This window comes from Nansenia antarctica (genome assembly GCF_963989245.1).
Source record: "Nansenia antarctica genome assembly, chromosome: 1".
Lineage (NCBI taxonomy): Eukaryota > Metazoa > Chordata > Actinopteri > Argentiniformes > Microstomatidae > Nansenia > Nansenia antarctica.
The window spans coordinates 74,132,870-74,149,308 of NC_137674.1; the positions used below are offsets into that span (position 1 = coordinate 74,132,870).

At 41.2% G+C, this 16,439-nt stretch overlaps 3 protein-coding genes across 3 annotated transcripts in view; all 3 read right to left on the reverse strand.

Moving 5' to 3' along the window:
- Positions 1 to 1,773: 1,773 nt before the first annotated feature.
- On the reverse strand, positions 1,774 to 4,280 carry dnaaf4 (dynein axonemal assembly factor 4; the record flags this gene model as incomplete). The annotated part of the gene is made up of 9 exons (XM_080526041.1): positions 1,774 to 1,892; positions 2,177 to 2,282; positions 2,456 to 2,609; positions 2,705 to 2,814; positions 3,015 to 3,160; positions 3,270 to 3,468; positions 3,575 to 3,708; positions 3,865 to 4,012; positions 4,158 to 4,280. 9 exons carry the CDS (start codon positions 4,278 to 4,280, stop codon positions 1,774 to 1,776), a joined length of 1,239 nt encoding a protein of 412 aa, XP_080382167.1.
- Positions 4,281 to 6,530: 2,250 nt separating this feature from the next.
- pygo1 (pygopus family PHD finger 1) lies at positions 6,531 to 9,205 on the reverse strand. Its single transcript, XM_080526053.1, has 4 exons — positions 9,105 to 9,205; positions 8,262 to 8,347; positions 7,209 to 8,142; positions 6,531 to 7,157 (listed from the first exon to the last, which is right to left on the reverse strand). The coding sequence occupies exons 1-4, from the start codon at positions 9,151 to 9,153 to the stop codon at positions 6,838 to 6,840; spliced, it is 1,389 nt and encodes a 462-aa protein (XP_080382179.1). The 5' UTR covers positions 9,154 to 9,205; the 3' UTR covers positions 6,531 to 6,837.
- A 4,615-nt stretch (positions 9,206 to 13,820) lies between these two features.
- prtga (protogenin homolog a (Gallus gallus)) overlaps positions 13,821 to 16,439 on the reverse strand; it is a gene marked incomplete at both ends in the record, with an annotated part of 39,365 nt that continues 36,746 nt past the window's right edge. The window contains 5 exons of the mRNA XM_080550562.1: positions 13,821 to 14,246; positions 14,414 to 14,524; positions 14,676 to 14,817; positions 15,111 to 15,234; positions 15,643 to 15,825. Of these exons, the coding sequence (XP_080406688.1) occupies positions 13,821 to 14,246; positions 14,414 to 14,524; positions 14,676 to 14,817; positions 15,111 to 15,234; positions 15,643 to 15,825 (986 nt within the window). The remainder of the gene's footprint in view (positions 14,247 to 14,413; positions 14,525 to 14,675; positions 14,818 to 15,110; positions 15,235 to 15,642; positions 15,826 to 16,439) is intronic.

The following is a 16,439-nucleotide window of genomic DNA, read 5'->3' on the forward strand; positions in this document are numbered from 1 at the left end:
ATAAGCGCTTGATCCAGCCAAGAGCATGTATCCTTATCGAAACTCAAGTAGAAACTAAGGATGATGTATCCGAGTTGATGCCTTCTGACATTCCCTCACCTTCTCCGTGGAGCAATAGCTTCCAAAACGTATTAATGAGACAGTTGGTTGTGTTTACGTTTACATACACTGTATGTTACTAGTTCATATGTTTATAAAAGTACATAGTTACAACACCCCCCTGTCGATATACCCCCCTGTGAATAGGCCATATAGTGACGTGTACATTTTGTTTCTGAATGTAATATTTTCTAAAATTAACAATTAATATATATATATATATATATATATATATACATTATGTTAACTAATACTATTTGCTCTCCTTTATTGAATACACAAAGAGTTTATGGTGATTTGTTACAAATTCAGGCACTTTCAGCTCTTTAAGCGTAATTGTTTCGTTTTTATTTCATGCAAACGTAGAATAAACATAACAATCGTTTTGGCCACAGAAATAGGCCTACTTTGTATTATAATTCATGATGATCCCTATTAGTCAGTTAGAATATTTAGATGTATTCGATTTAATATTATTTTTATGTCGCCAAAGTCGTTGCTAAGGAAGGTTGCCACGGTATCCAAAACAAAGATCTGGAGTCGGTGAGTGTCCTCCTGTCAAACCCTCAAGGTAGGCTAAAAAACCTATTGTAAAGTGTTGTTGGTTAACGTTAGCTTTAAGAGATTTAGTATTAAAGCAAGTTAATTCAGAGTTGTCTTGAAGTATTTGTTAAGTTATTTATGTTGTTTGTTGTGTTGTCTGTGACCACAGAGGGAAATTGCATCGCATGCCCACGATGTCAGCTCATGAAGGAAATCACCGAGCCACTTGTGCAAACCTTGGAAATCCCGTTTTCTCTTGTACGATGATACCAGTTAAAGAGACACCCACAGTGCCGTGGGCGAAACCTCGAATCCCCTTCTACAAGACTACATCAAGTGGCTATGGTGTTCTCCCTCCAACATTTGAATCGTCACCCTGTATATATCACCCAAAGTCACAGAGATTCTCAGAAGACCTTGGGAAATGTGGCATGTACCGTGACAACTCCTTCAATACAAGTCTCGATCGAAGCAGGGTGTATGATTGCCCTCATTTGCAAAACACTATCTGAGTTTGTTCAATAATTCATGCTTACTCTGTCTAGGTTAATGAGTCCTCTCAATGGACAATGCTTTTTGGTGGTAATTAAACAACAATCGGTACATTTCTTTTACTGTGCTTGTTGCATCTTTCCATTAAGTATTGTGCAATAATGTTGTCTACAAAAACGATCTACGTATTACATAAACTCATCGACATGTCATTTCTATGTTTGGTGTAGAGCCTTTTAGGTTGGCAGTTGCCAAATGTAGGCCATTTATCAGTTACAAAAGAACGGTTGACAGGGAAGTTTTGGCTCTGTATTGTAATTAACAAAGCATATTTGTATATGAATATTCAGACTCACTGACTGTGTCACTGACTTCCAATATATTTTTGTTGAGTTTGGGTTGACTAGAGCAATAATTGTCACGTGAGAATAAATCAAATGAGACTTGACTAACTTTGTAAATTAATACAATTAATACATTGATTACCCTGTCCCTTTTATCTCTCTCTCGTTTACCAAGAGGCTAGGATGACAATTATCTACAAAGTATTTGGAATAGGATTACAGAAGAAACTTTATTAATAGTGAGAACAGTTCCTTTTAATAATGCAAAAATATACAAATGTTTGTCAACTTCCCTCTATTTTCCTGAACGGCATGATGCACTCCCTTGAATGGTTTGTTTAATTTTGCTTGTATCAGCTTGTAAAGTTTCATTATGCGGATCAATCTTCAAAGCGGCCTGGTAATCTTGAAGACCTATGTTTAAAAAAATAAAAAATAGAGAAGATAGTTATATACAGCTACAAAATAGCTGTTTATATATTTTTCACCAGCAGAGGTCAGTTTTATACAAGATAAATCCATCTCTGTCAATTAGCCCTTTTTTTTCTCAGTTCAGAAGAATTGGCCTTTTCAGTTCAGAATATTTTCTATTCGTTGCAGTTCAATTCTCCAAAAATTGAGGATTATGAGGTATCTAAAAACAAAAATAAAAACGGAAAGGAAAGGAAGCCATAATGTATTATAGTTGTTAAACAGACCTTCGACATAGAGCTCTAGCTCACAGAAAGCTGTGCCTCGTCTGACATGGGCTCTTGCTCTGGCACTTGCATTGTCAGCAACTGGTGGTGTCAACAGATCAAGTGCCTGTAGTGAGAAATATGTTGATGTATTCATGACCACTCATGACTTTTTAAACATGCCATTTGAGACATCGGTGACAATGAACGCACTGTGCAACAGGTTCATTAAATACATGCTATGATGGAAACAGCTACACAAGGAAGGTTCATACAGTATACAGTACTTGAAATACTAACCCGAGAGGAATCCTCAATGGCTTTGTGAAGATTTCTTAGTTTTAGGTGACAAGCAGCACGGTTTGAATACAGGGCTGGAAGTTTTCTGTTCAGCTGTATGGCGAGGTTATAAGCATTAACTGCAGACAGGAAGTTACCAGTTGCAAATAATTTGCTGGAAAACATGAAGAAGGAAGATGTCAGTTTTGATATCAATTTTCTTAACTGTTTAAGGGTCTCTGATTTGACAATGACAATGAGATGACTTACTCTCCTTTCTCCTTTAACCAGTCAGGGCTCCTCTCGTTTTCCTTTAGGTCATTCAGCTCTGCCAGGTCTGCATTTACTGTCCTTCTGGCCTCAGCCTGCTTATTAAGCCACTGTTCCAACAGAGGAGGTTCCTCTAGTTAGCTTGGGTTGACATGTAAATATCTCAGCATTGATATTAATAACATTATGCCATTCATGGTTTCAATATGACATCTCTCTTAAGGATGTAATATCGTTGTCTGATCATAAATCATGTCGAAAAGAGCCTCAGTCAATATCTGAAACTGGAGAAGGGAGAGAGAGCCTTCACCTCCTCCTCCTCTGGAACTCTGGATTCACGCAGGGCTGTGGGGAACACTCGTGGGGTGAATTGGACTATGATGTTGCCTGTGGATCTCGGAGCTGGCAAATCCTCATGTTTATTCTTGCTGAATATTTGACTGCTTTTTTTCTGACCTACACAAGAGAACATTTACATTATTTCATTATTATTATTTTTTTTTTCAAGTAACAAACATTAAAATGTGAAGTTGGGTTGTGCTTATCTGTGTTTTATTTACTGTACCATGTTTGGCCTTGCCTTCCTCTGTAGATCTTGGTACATGTATCTTTTCAGCCTTGGTTCTCTGACTTTGTAGCTTGAATTGGGTTTCCTCCTCTGCCATTTGTTTCTGCTTTAGTTTCCATGTCTCCAACTCAGCTGTTGCTCTCTCTCGTTCATCATCCTTAGATTTCTGGATCCTGGCTCTCTCAGCTTCCTCAAGCTGAAAAATACAAATACTAAAGATGTTTTCTCAGCCACAGAATACACTTTATTCTGAAAGATATAGCTACAGTATGTGAATAAAAGGAGTAGGATTAATAGACCACCTTCATCATCGTCTCCAGTGCATATTTTCTTTCTTCTTGTTTTCGAGTAGCTTTTGCTTTGCAGTCAGCAGCAATCTTCTCCTGGGCTTTCAGGAGTGCTCTTTCTCTGATCTCTCTCAATTGATCTTTGTTGTCTGATCGAGGGACACACACGTGTGACGGAATAAATAATTGTGATCAAGACATACTGGAATTAATAATAACGATTACAAAAGACATACATGGAATAAAGTTGTAAATACTTTGCATTATCTGTGTCTATTGCGAAAATAATAACACATGATGCTTACTGTTTGTCATCATAAGCTGCTCCCACAGTCTCTCAGACCGTTTCTGCAATGTGAAAATTGCAACTCCATTTCCAATTTTTGCAGTGCTTTTGTCATCATTTATGGGCTCAAGTAGGAATGCTTCAAATAAAAACGGAGGGAAATGTACCTAAATGGAAGAGGTAAACTGTTTAGACAGAGATAGACATAACAACACTGGATGCTGTAGCTAGTGGAGCCAGAGCCAAACCAGAGATGTTCTAATGTCCAAACACAGCTGCCTCGAGTCAAGCCAGGATGTTTTTTTTTATTACCTTTAGATATTCGTCCGTGCAAAAAATGTCTACTTTCCCAATATTTGCACCTTTTAAAGGTACATTTATGTAAATCATTGATTCTGTCTGTGTCCATGTATAATCTTTGATAATCAAAGGCATTTTAAAGTTATCGAAACGTTAGCTCTGGATTGCTAATTTGCTAGCAGTGGTGTTGAACTGGTTGCTATAGTCAAACGGTTGCCAAGGAAGATGTATTGGTGTGTTTCCTGTTTCAAAGTTTAGCGCCTCTTAAAGGGCCAGATCATCTTTATTTGGCCAGGCCTTCATGATCGTTTCTCATAGTCGTCTACTCCATTGTGATGCATTACACAAACAGGACAAGGCACACTTAAGGTTTTCAAAGATTTATTTGACAATGCTTTTGAAGTGTAACGACTGGACACAGCTTTGTACCACAGCATGAGGTACTGCTATTTGTTAAGATTTCATAAAATGAACCCGGCTTTGCAATACAATCTTAAAACTGTCAATTTAGAAAAATAGTTGTGGCATTTGCAACGTTATTGCATTTATTAGGCCCATTTGAAAACAGAATACACACCAATTGCTCTGATAGTAGTTTAATGATGGAAGGCTTGGTTTTTAGTAATAACCGGTCAGCATTGACTCGATGGTTGTTCGGCCGACTACAATGGCACATGTAAGGCATCTTGTGTCAACAGTCATCTAATACGAAAATTAATAAAACAGACATGAAAATCAGATTAACTGTACTTTTAACACACACACACACACACACACACACACACACACACACACACACACAGTTGTTAGGAATGTTCATTAGACATTTTCTATGATTGTTTCAATATTTTATGTTAAACGAATGAAACCTCATCAACAGCGGTTTTCAATTAAAGGGGACTATGGTAACAATATATTATTCCTATAAACTTTAACAACATTTGATCACACAATATTCAGCGACACCACAAATGTTCTCATAAATTAACAGTCAACATCATTTAACAAAAATGTATACATGCCGTTTTTATCTCAGATTGTATAAAGATCTATCTGGTGGTGACGACATATCAAAAAGCTTCAAGGACTGTTGATCCAGAAGTATAATAAACAGTGTGAATTATTTAACTGCTTATTCATCTTAATCCAAGCAAAGCAAAAGCTGATATAAAGACATGGTACTACAAAACATGTTGCAAACAGTTTACATTCACAATGCAATAGTACTGAATAAAATGTTTTGATGAGATATTTCATTAGACCTTTTATTGGTTTAAAATGGCCACAATGTGATCAATCATTATTTTGGAACCATGTCTAAAGGGCCAATCCTAACTTGAGTTGTGCACACAACTCAAACTTTTGTGTGCAAATCTCTCTGACAACATTGCATTACTTTTATTTCCATGCAAACATTTGAGTAACCAGTAGGAAATTAACAAAGTACCCATTCATACCACTTTCAAATTATTTCCAATTTGTCTTACAGTATTGTGTAACCACAAAGAAGGTAACCCTAACCCTATCCTATTTCACTAAACATTGCCATGTTCTAATGGAAAAGTAGAAGAAAACAAAACAGCAAACGGCAAGTCCACAAGACAGAAACAAACTATTTGAATGAATCAATTCTATCATACAGTATATCCTTCTAAAAGTATCTTCACTAGTACCAAAGATGATGCCCTGAAACAATCTCAGACATTACATTTGACAGCTGTCTATTTTAAAGTTATTTGACCTTTATGCAGTAAGCCTGCCTTTAAGTATTTATCAGATTATTCAACCATCCAAAATGTAATATAATGGTTTCACAAAGTCACAACAATCACTTGATGTGTGCATCTAATTTGCGCAGAAATAGACAATTAGTATGCACGTATGCAAAAAATAACATTACAGCAAAGTGCGCATAGTAAAACAGGTATTTTTATACAACTATAATATTTTTTATAATATGTTCATTTGATTGTGAGCTTGAGCTGGATAATATTTTATAAATTAACTTCATTAAGTCTCAAAATACATTCAATATCAGCAGTATGAATAAGAAATATTCAAGAACTGTTAAATTGTGTTATAAGGTCCAATTCTGGTTGTCCTAGCCTTAAGTATAGCTGCTTTGGAGTACCTCTCCAGCTGAGTCTCGTATCAACTTTCTGGGGGAACGTTAACAATACAGACTGCAAGACCTATTGCAGAAAATATATAATTATTGCTGACAATAGCAGATCAACAATGTTGAATACAGTTGCATCACAGTTACACAATCACAATCTGCTTGCCATATGGTTTTCTGAGAGCTTACTCACACTGATGTTGTAATATATCAACTATGTATAATGATAACATATTGCAGGGGACAGTGAGGACCTCATAAGTAGACTTAAGAGTACCACATTTGGGACCAACATGGCTGTTGTTTAAAAGACAATGATACCTGCCCTGAAGTGGGTCCAATAAAAGCAAATAAAGGTGATGTTGAGTTAAAGAGAAACATAGATCTTAGAGCTTTTGCATTGGCCTAAACATGGGCCAGAAACTGCTAAATATTTAGAAAGGACGTCAAATGCCAAAAGAAAAATGATATGGTAAAAATGAAACCCTTTTTAAAATGACACCTACAAAAGATAGCATACCAAAAGCTGAGAACCAAGACCAGATGAATGTCAACGAATGTTCATTTTCATGCCTATCTCTCACTGTTCATCGTAGGCAGCGCTGCTGGCTCCTTTGTTCTGAGGAGCGGCGCCCCTTTCTGCTCCATGCAGGCGTCGCACCCCCACACCGCCGACGCCTCCGCCGTCAACAGGTTGTACGCCGTCTCAGTCATTCCAGTACAAACCCTGTGGAACCATTTTTGACATGAAGCCTCACACAGGATTGCTTCCTGGTCATCATTCACTTCATTCATGCATATTCCACATGGATACACAGGTTCTGTGGATGAGTGATTGTGCCTGTTGGGATGCATCGCAGTCTTATTGCTGACCACCCCACCACCACCGCCGCCGCCGCCACCACCACCGCCACCACCGCCGCCACCTCCGCCACCACCACCACCACCTCCTCCTCCTCTTCTTCGCTGCAAGGGGGTTGCCTCCATGGGCCCCCCTGACAGTGGGGACTTCTTCAGGGTTTCGTTATTAGGGTGGATGATGCCATTGAGCTTCTCTGCAGCGTTGGTGTGACTTCCCTCCGGACAGGCCACGCCGCCTCTGGTCTTTAACTTCAAGTCGACAGATTTGTCCTGGCCCATGATCTCCTCCGAGCCTCCTCCATGGCTTGGTTTCCGTGGAGACGCATTCCGAGACACACTTCTGCTCGACACCTCGCTCAGGTCCTGTCTAGGCGTGGGTGTGTGGGTGTTGGACCGTGTCGGTGTGTGGGTGTTGGACCGGCTGAAGTTGTTCTGCTGCTGCTGCTGCTGCTGCTGCTGTGGAAAACTGGGACTGGAGCCCATGCTGGGTCTTGAAGGTGGATTCCCACCTGGATGGGCCTCGTGTCCAAAGCCTGAGCACATGCCGGGGGGAGTGCCTCGGCTCACATGATGCAATGGCACCTGGCTCAGGTGGTCTCCGGGGCCCGGTCTGAAAGGCTGATGGGGTGGAAGTGGAAGCATGTCGTTGCCGTCGTTACCGCCGAATGGGGGTTGGTTTCCAAAAGGGGGATTTTCATGTTGCCCGTAGTTAAACCCAGGGGGTCGGTTGAATCCCATGGCCATTTGATTCTGAGCAAAAGGGTGGAGCTGGTTGCGCATCTGGTAAGGACCCCCGTAGGGAGAAGGCATCCTGTTTGGCATGACGGGAGCCATCCTGGGGGGGCCATAGCCACTGAAGCCAGGGAAGGGAGAGTGGCCAAAATATGGGTTTCCCGAGGAGAGAGGCTTGAAAGATGGCGTATTGTAGTTGTCATCAAAAGGATTGGCTGCCACTAGGTGTTCGGCACTTGGGTTTGGTGGTGGAGCATACTCAGATAGAGCAGTGAAGGAGGGGGCCTAGAGGTACACAATGAGAATGCAATGAGAGAAAGTTAGTTGGATGCCAATACTATAGAAATGAAAAGAAAATGAATACATTCTTTTTTCAAGCAGCACTAGGTACAATAGTATTCTACCTGGGGGTTCGACTTGCGTTTTTTCTTGTCTGGGCTTCCCAGGAGCATGCCTGGCCCTCCTAATCCGTCAAGGCCACCATCTCCAGCTAAAACAAGAGAAAACCTCAAAAGCTGTTACAGTGACATGGGACGGACTTCTTGCATAACAGAAAACGGCAAGGCAAATCTATTGAAAAATATTTGCAGAACTGTGTAATGTAGGCTAACTCAGCCTACATTACACAGTTTTGCAAACAAATTTATGTTAAAAATGTTGAAGCTCCCAAATGATTGTTTACACACAATTGTGGGCTGTCGTTTTTTTTCTATGTAAGATTACAGAAGTCTAAATATGACATTAATTCAGGAGCCTACCAAAAAGAGTGTGTATAATAGTGCTAATATCAACACAATGCCATTTTTCCAATCGGTTTCTTATGACCATGATAATGTATGAGAGAGAGCATTGCAGCAGCATGGTCAGTCACAGAGAGTAACATACACACATACACACACAGTCTGATCACGGCCACGGATATAACTACGTCAGCTGACTAGTAGAAGTTCGTGGTAGTTGCAATGCAAACCTGCCAAGAAAGTGAAAGTTTGACCACAGCTAGACGTTTTCCCACAATAAGCACATCTAATTCGACAGAATGCTTTATGATCCTTTTTCGGAAGGTGAAAATGACAGCGCTGTCTATTTGAGTTTCATTCAACACTTCAAAGGCCTTGAGGTAGGCCGACATGCTCCTTCTCCGGCGTCATTCTTGTCGTATCGGGACGGAGCAGCGTATCATGCCCCACACACGGCGGCGGAGGCTACCGCGCACAGGCGGAGAAAAGAGCCAAAACGCACATTACCTCGGTTCCTTTTGAGAGAGAAGGTGTCTTTATCCTGTTCTGTTGACATTACAGAGCTCCTTCCATGACTTAAACGGCCAAATCGTACAATACAATGTCCCCTAAAATACTGAAAAGGTAGACTGCTCTTTCCCCCCCAGCAGCAATCACAGCTATCTGTGTGACGAGGAAAGCTGTAATCGTTTGCAAAGTTTGGGAGGAGCGGACAAATTCAACTTTGCGATATCGTATGTCACGCGGAAAAATTGCGAAAACCTAGTGATACTGTGGCTTTTTTATACATGAGGCTTATGACTTGTATTTCTTAAGTATTTTTATTATCTGATTTTGACAAACGGAACCTTAATGTGACAGCACAGATACCCCTCCACATTGGCATGTGAGTGTGTCTGCGCTGCCGCTCCGTCAGACGCGCCGCTGAGACAGTGTGATGAACCTCAGTGTGATGTAACACTGCTGCGACTAGGGGCAGAAGCTATTAAGTGCAACCTCTCCAGTCCGTATATTATAGTAAAGATGTATGCAAAAGCAATAATGATACTTATTACGTGATACTTATCATTGATTTGACTAACTATCATTTGTTTATTTTCTCAAGTGCCAATTGTCATTAAAATACATAATATTGTATTATATTGTATTCTCTCATTCTCTGCAACACTGTACAACAATAATGGGAATAATACATGATGATTGAAATGATATGCCTTCACTGAAGCAGTTTTTTGGGTGGGCTTACAGTTATCCATAAATACACATAGGCCTATGATACAGATGTATCATCTCTAAATCACAACAATCATGCTGAGATAACGCATTTTGAAGTAGTTGAATTCTCTCATCCATTAACAGTAGGCCATATGCATCATTACTCATGCATGTACTGTAGTAGAAGACCATGGATTAACTCTAATAATTGCCTTTACAAACTGAAAAGCCTTAAAAATGTGGCCCTACAGGTGAGTTGGGGAAGGCAGCCATTTTCACAAAGTACTATGTTGTGAACCAAGACCATAGGCATCCAGGTAAACCAGTAGTGTTAGTTACACACCACCTTCTGATCTCAATCAAAGGATCAGAGGAAACATACCAACTATTCCTCTTCTCTTTGGAAACATTGGAACAAATGTCTGTATGTGTTTTGATCACTGTGGACTCATATTTCTGTACTGCTGTCCTCATATTGCGTTTTATTCTTTTTCTTTGATGATATGGACCGATGTGTGTGAAATAAAGTTACATTGAAATTCAATTGAATTGAATATTGCAAAGGGGATAACATTTTTTATGATTTAAAAAAATTGAAACTGGATCAAGAATTTTCATAATCAATCATTGTTTAAATCAATTTTGAACTTTAATTGGACATGTATAACATTTTTGGCATGAACATTGTTGTAGCTGTTGGTATTTGTGAACAAAGACAAAGAGCAAACAGAGAAAAAGGATAACAAAACATTGACACAAAAAATAATAATTACAAAAGGTACATTCATTTTTCAAGGCTTGTGCAAGCTTTCACTATAACATTGGGGCATCAGTGGGTTTCCCTGAGTTTAACTGTAAATTACCCCCAGTGCCCCACCATTACAGCTGAACCAGCACAGCCTTTACAGAGAACAACGTGGCTGCAGAAGCGAGGAGGACTCAGAACACCAGAATCAACACTCACACCAAGCCCTCCACTTAATCCCTTTAAATTCACAGATTCAGAAAAGAACAACATTCCAACAAAAGGAGAACAATTCTTGAAACTTAAGAGACACAGGACAGGATCTGTATCCCTTAATCCACCATCTTCTGCATAACACTGACCTCTATTACAGTAGCATCCCAAGTGGTCTGCATCCATCACATCTGTAAGAAAAGCTGGAATACAATCTGACAACCGAGGTAGACGTTATGTAACTTAGTGGACAGACACTGCCAATACCGGGTGGCAAAACCTTTTCAAACATTCCACCGATGAGGCCAAGAGTGACAGAACAACACGCCTCTTCACTACAGTTACATTCAGCAACAATTAAACTGTAACTGCTGAAAATAAATGTTGTTGTCACCTGACAGTTGGATTGCAGTCACTTGGCATAACAACAATGCAGAGGATTACACTTGCAAATAAAAAAGCAAAAACAACTAAAATATTCCATATGCAATATGAACATGACAGTTTAACACAGCTTTCCAGATTAATGTTCACCTACAACAATTTTAAAGGGAAGGGGTATTCACATTTTTATCAAACATTAATACATTTTAGGCATCTAGGTAAAACCAAAATTCAGTTGGTACTTTCTCAAAACTGAGGTGCATATGACCCCATTGCAATAACGATAATATATATTTCTCCTCCAGTGAGAAAAGGTAAAAAAAATGTTGAAAAATCTGTTGGTTTTTGCTTCAATTACTAATTAACAATGAAAGTTTAAAAGGACTAACACTGTACCACTTTTATCTTGGTTTGTGGTCTATTAGACAACCATTAATTATGTAGTAGTTGAAACATAAATGGGGATTACGTTTTGGAACATTGTAAAATGACAAAATACCATGCAAAGATATGCGTCTAAATCGATCTCCTGCCAATATGCAACGGTGACATAATATTCTTTGGTTTACATTGTTTGCTCATCAAAATAAAGTATAACTGATTGTGTTGTTCTTCATGCAAATATTCATCCTATTAGTCAGAAATCCTTTGATTGAAAATACTGTTGCAATGCAGGATGAGAATCAATATAATATAGTGTATATATCTCTGCATATAATTTTCACCTACAATGTACACACATCCAGTTGCAACAGTAAAACATGTCACGGAAACTAACAACAGGATGATTTGGTTACAGTGCATGGAATTGATTATAATTGTCACTTCTGCCACCATAAAGTACCCAAACTCCTGGGGGTACTTCCTGGGAGATAACCCGCATCTCAGCTCTCTTGGTCACCAAACGGGGGCACAAACGTGCAAGGCTTTGTCTTAGAAGCAGCATCTCAGCTGATCTGCAGGGCTGCGTTTAATCTTTGGTCTCATACGTGAGGAAACTTTCTCACCATTATTATTTTCCCAGGGACCAGCTGAGAGATCAAAAACAAACTGAAGGAGCAAACATTATTTGGATGATAGCATAAGTCACCGCTACGCATTGGCTGTGATCAACAAATCAAAACTAATCTGACAGACAAGTGCTAAACTTATTTTTCTATTCTATCGTAAAGCATCAACTACTTCAACAACAAAAGTAACTAGAATGTGTACACAATAGTACATATCAGTCGTCAAAAATATAGCTTTCTTTGGAGGTAAAAGGTTTTTTTGGTGTTCATTCCATTCTTCACTTCCATCTCACTGATTTAACGCTTTTGGTTCTCAACAATCATTCTTCACACATCTCTCATCACTATGTGTCAGAGCTCGCCCTCAGATAGTTCAGACTTTTGATAGAGGAGCCTCGCTGTTTCTCCCACATCTGAGGGGCTCTTCCGACATTAAGGCCATTGATAGGCTAAAGCTTTTAAGGTTTGCTGTATTGAACATGTCAAAACAAGCATTTTTGGTATGTTCTTTTGGGAAAGAGGAAGAAATCATAAAATAAAATATAGCCTGCCATACCACAGACCATCATATCAACTGAATTAAAACTTAAAACGTTTTTTCCACCTGTGAGGAGGGCATCACAAGGCTCTGAACCGTAACTGGCACAATATTCTAGAGAAACATTCATAACAGATCTATGGCAACTACCCTCTACAATGAGCAGCTCACCACTAAGAAGATACCCTGTCAGTCAACCATGCAACAGTACACAATACATGGCTTTTCAAATGTACTAAACCTTGTTCCCTGAGTTTAGGAAAAGAATAACACAACAAAATAATGCTTAAAATGAGGTAGTATAAAACAGGATTTGCAAGGGCAGCTGCACATCAACATACAAAAAAAAAATCGACATTCATAGTTCTTGTGAAACCATCACTATGGACAACCTGAAAAGAACACTGCGTCTTAATACTGGCTCACTATTGAATCTCAGCAACTGTATTATAACTGTATTGTCCCTCAATGTACCATAGACAAACACTCAAAGCTTCTTGTATAGGAACCTGAGAAATAATCCACTTAACCTGTGATAAAGAAGGAAAATAATAAAGCTTTAAGTGAGGACTGCAGTACCCTTAAAATCCTGTTCTTCAGAACAAACAAGGAGGAAAGACAAACAAAAAAGGGACGAATCTTACCTAGCAAAAAAATATTATTGCCATCAGGAAGTATCAATTGTTATGTAACAGAAGAGACCCATTACGTAACTCAGGTATAAGTAGTTGTTAAATAATATAGTTGGAGTTTACCAATAGGTAAACTGAGGTAGATAATAAGCAAAAGAAGGGCTCACTTTCCCCTTTGCTCCAGTGATAAACTCTCTTAAATAATGTCAGAAATGTCACATTTCACATTTTTGACAATCTTTTCAAAACATTCATGGTGGGTGAGATTTTTCTTTCAAAGATACACACAAACAAGTAGAATTAAAAGAACATGGGAAAAAAAGGAACACATTCACATTCTAAAAGAAGGCGTTTTAAAGAAATCACCAGAGCCCGAACCAGAGCCCAATTCTTCCAAAGACCTTCTTTTTGGCTTCCTGCTCATTGTCTATTAGAACAGTGGAGTGGGTTTGGGGGGGAGGGGGAGGGGGGGGCGGTTGTAGGCTGCTAGAGGGAAAGTGCAGGCAGGGAATTGTCTGGGGCTTGGTAATGGAGGCGGGCCTTCTCCATGGAGTCTCCCATCTCCAGGTCCAGGTGACACCGCTCCCCCAGCTCGCCTTCACTCTCCTGGGCAGGGCTGCAGTCGGACTCGCCGCTCTCCTCCTCCTTCTCCTCTGCTCTCAGAGACGGAGGCCGGCTGCTCAGACCAGAAGAAAGGTTGTTCAGCTCCGTCTCGTCGTGAGAATAGCGACCCGAGTCGCCCGTCTCGTGGCTCTCCTCGCTGTTGGAGGAGCCCTCCGTATCGCCAGGCGGCCCGAACAGGATCTGCAGGGAGGTGGGCTGGCTGGGGGACAAAGCGGAGGATTCGTCCTCGTAGCACAGCACCGTGGTCCCAGGCTGGTAGGAGCAGATCCCGTTGCTCTTCCTCTGGGTCTGAGTGAGAAGGGGAGACATGGGAATGTAGGTGAATATGGGGACAAACATCTATCTAGTGCTTCTAGCATCTTCTCTGTTCTATTGTGTGCCACTCCTGAAGTGTCTGCTGAATGTAATGGGATGTATAGCAGCGTGATACAGACTCCATCCTAACAGTCTTTCACTCTTACCTTCACATTCTGTTTGTCATCGTTGCTGAATGAAAACCACTTCTTTTTCTTCTCAGTGCTGGGGTAAACCGGTCCGAGGCTATTGATGATCAAATTCGTTCCACCCTAGTAATGAGACAGGTGGACAATGTTATGAATCTGTGTGCATGTCTGTTATTTTCCCCATGTGTTTGTTTGTGCATGTGCTATGCAAAGTCTTATTGATTGATTGATTGATTGATTGACTGACTGATTGATTGAATGACTGATTCACTACCTTGGCGTCAATGAAGTGTTCTGTCCTCATCATGGGCAGCATGACATCAGCGTTGTCATCATGGCCCTCGGCGCTCAGGTGAGCAGCAGCAGTAGGGGCCTGGCCGGCTCCCTGTCGGACGGCTTTGGTCGCTGAAGACTTCCTATAAAAGAACAGCACATCACCTCAGAACACATATCAACACAAGGGACTCCATCCAAAACCAATCAGGATATCCTCACAACCTGGGGGGTATACCATCAACAACGCTAAAGGGAAATCCAGGCTTATTCTGATAAGTCTCGCGAGAATTATCAAAATATCCAGCCGTATTTCGATAGATCTCAGGAGAGTTATCAAAAATAAGCCTGGATTTTCCTTCGTCGACGTTGATGGAATACCCCCCCTGTCGTAGAATCAGAAACGACACAAGAGTGAGTCTGTTGCCACGGTTACCTGTTTTTGCCTCTGCAGACCAGGATGAAGGCACAGATGATGATACAGATCAGGGCGATGCAAACCCCCACGATGATCCCTGTCATCGCCCTCTGGTCCAGGTGGTAGAAGCCATCAGAGAACACTGCAAGACATTTGACAGAAGTTTCATCAGACACACCCACTACAGGTGTGTGCAGACACACCCCTGAATCGTCTCTGCAGGCAGAAGGACTCCTCGATCTTCCCGAGCGCTGCGTGTCGAAATCAATGCATCTGCCAATCATTTCCCCAGGCATTCCGAAAGCCTTAATGTGACACTGTGAATAATTTAGAAGGAGACAAAGGCTGCAGGCAAAGCTATCGGATGTGAGACACAAGGTACAAAGTATACCTACGTCCAATGACAAGAGGAGGCCTGTCATGAAGGTCGATGGGGAAAAGATCCAGGTATATGTACATATGTAACAGAAGTCACAAGGGGCATACTGTAAGTCAGTAAGGGGCGTAAGGATTCAGGCCTCGGGGCCCAGAGAGGTGGTTCTCTACTGACCTGTAGCGTGGGAGGAGCCATGAGAGTGCCTGGGATCGTGACCGGAGGAGGAGCCGTCCATCTGCACCGCCAGCTCCACCGTGTGGGAAAACGGCCCATCCCCCATCTCGTTGGACGCAGACACCTTCACCAGGTAGATGTTGCCGGGCTGTAGGTTCTCTAGTAAAGCCATGGTAATGCTCCCTGTACGACAGAGATGTGGGTTAGTGACAGTCACAGTATATATATCAACCACTTGAAGCCTGAGCAATTAAAGGTCAAGGGAATGAAGCTGAAACTACTGGCATCCTGGACATATTCCTAAATATAGTGCTTACATTTGTCTGTGAATAAATCATTTGTGGAACTCGAGGAACTACGTCAGCCCTGACAGAGTTTTTTCCGCTCCTCTCTCTCCCATGGTTTAACTGACCCATGAAGAACAGGGTTTACAACGTTGTGGAAAAAAACATTAAAAAACCTGAAGCGTATGAGGGGGCTATTTGTGACCGGCTTGTCAGGGGAAGAAGTAGGGGTCAGGGATCAAGGACTAGCCCCCCTAACCCCCCCACCCCATCCCCCCTCAACCAGTACCACCCAGCCCCTGGCTGTAACACCAGTGAGGCCCCCAGTAGTAACTGTCGGGGGGACAAGTGTGATTTACAGTGGTGGTGGTGGTGGTGGGGGGCTGGGGGGGCTGGGCCAGGGCAGAGGGCCTTTGTGAACAGCCTCACTTTTGACCTCCTCCACCTCGGCTTAGGAGGAAAGATCAGATGCCTTGCATTTCCTGGAGTCATCTGCTCTCAATTACACCTATG

Excerpts from the sequence above, each read along its gene's own strand:
- pygo1 (XM_080526053.1), bottom strand. The coding sequence starts at position 9,153 with ATGTCAACAGAACAGGATAAAGACACCTTCTCTCTCAAAAGGAACCGA. Across the intron at positions 8,143-8,261 it reads AACGCAAGTCGAACCCCCAG|GCCCCCTCCTTCACTGCTCT; the intron begins GTAGAATACTAT and ends GTGTACCTCTAG. Across the intron at positions 7,158-7,208 it reads AAGAAGAGGAGGAGGAGGTG|GCGGCGGTGGTGGTGGGGTG; the intron begins GTGGTGGTGGTG and ends GTGGTGGCGGCG.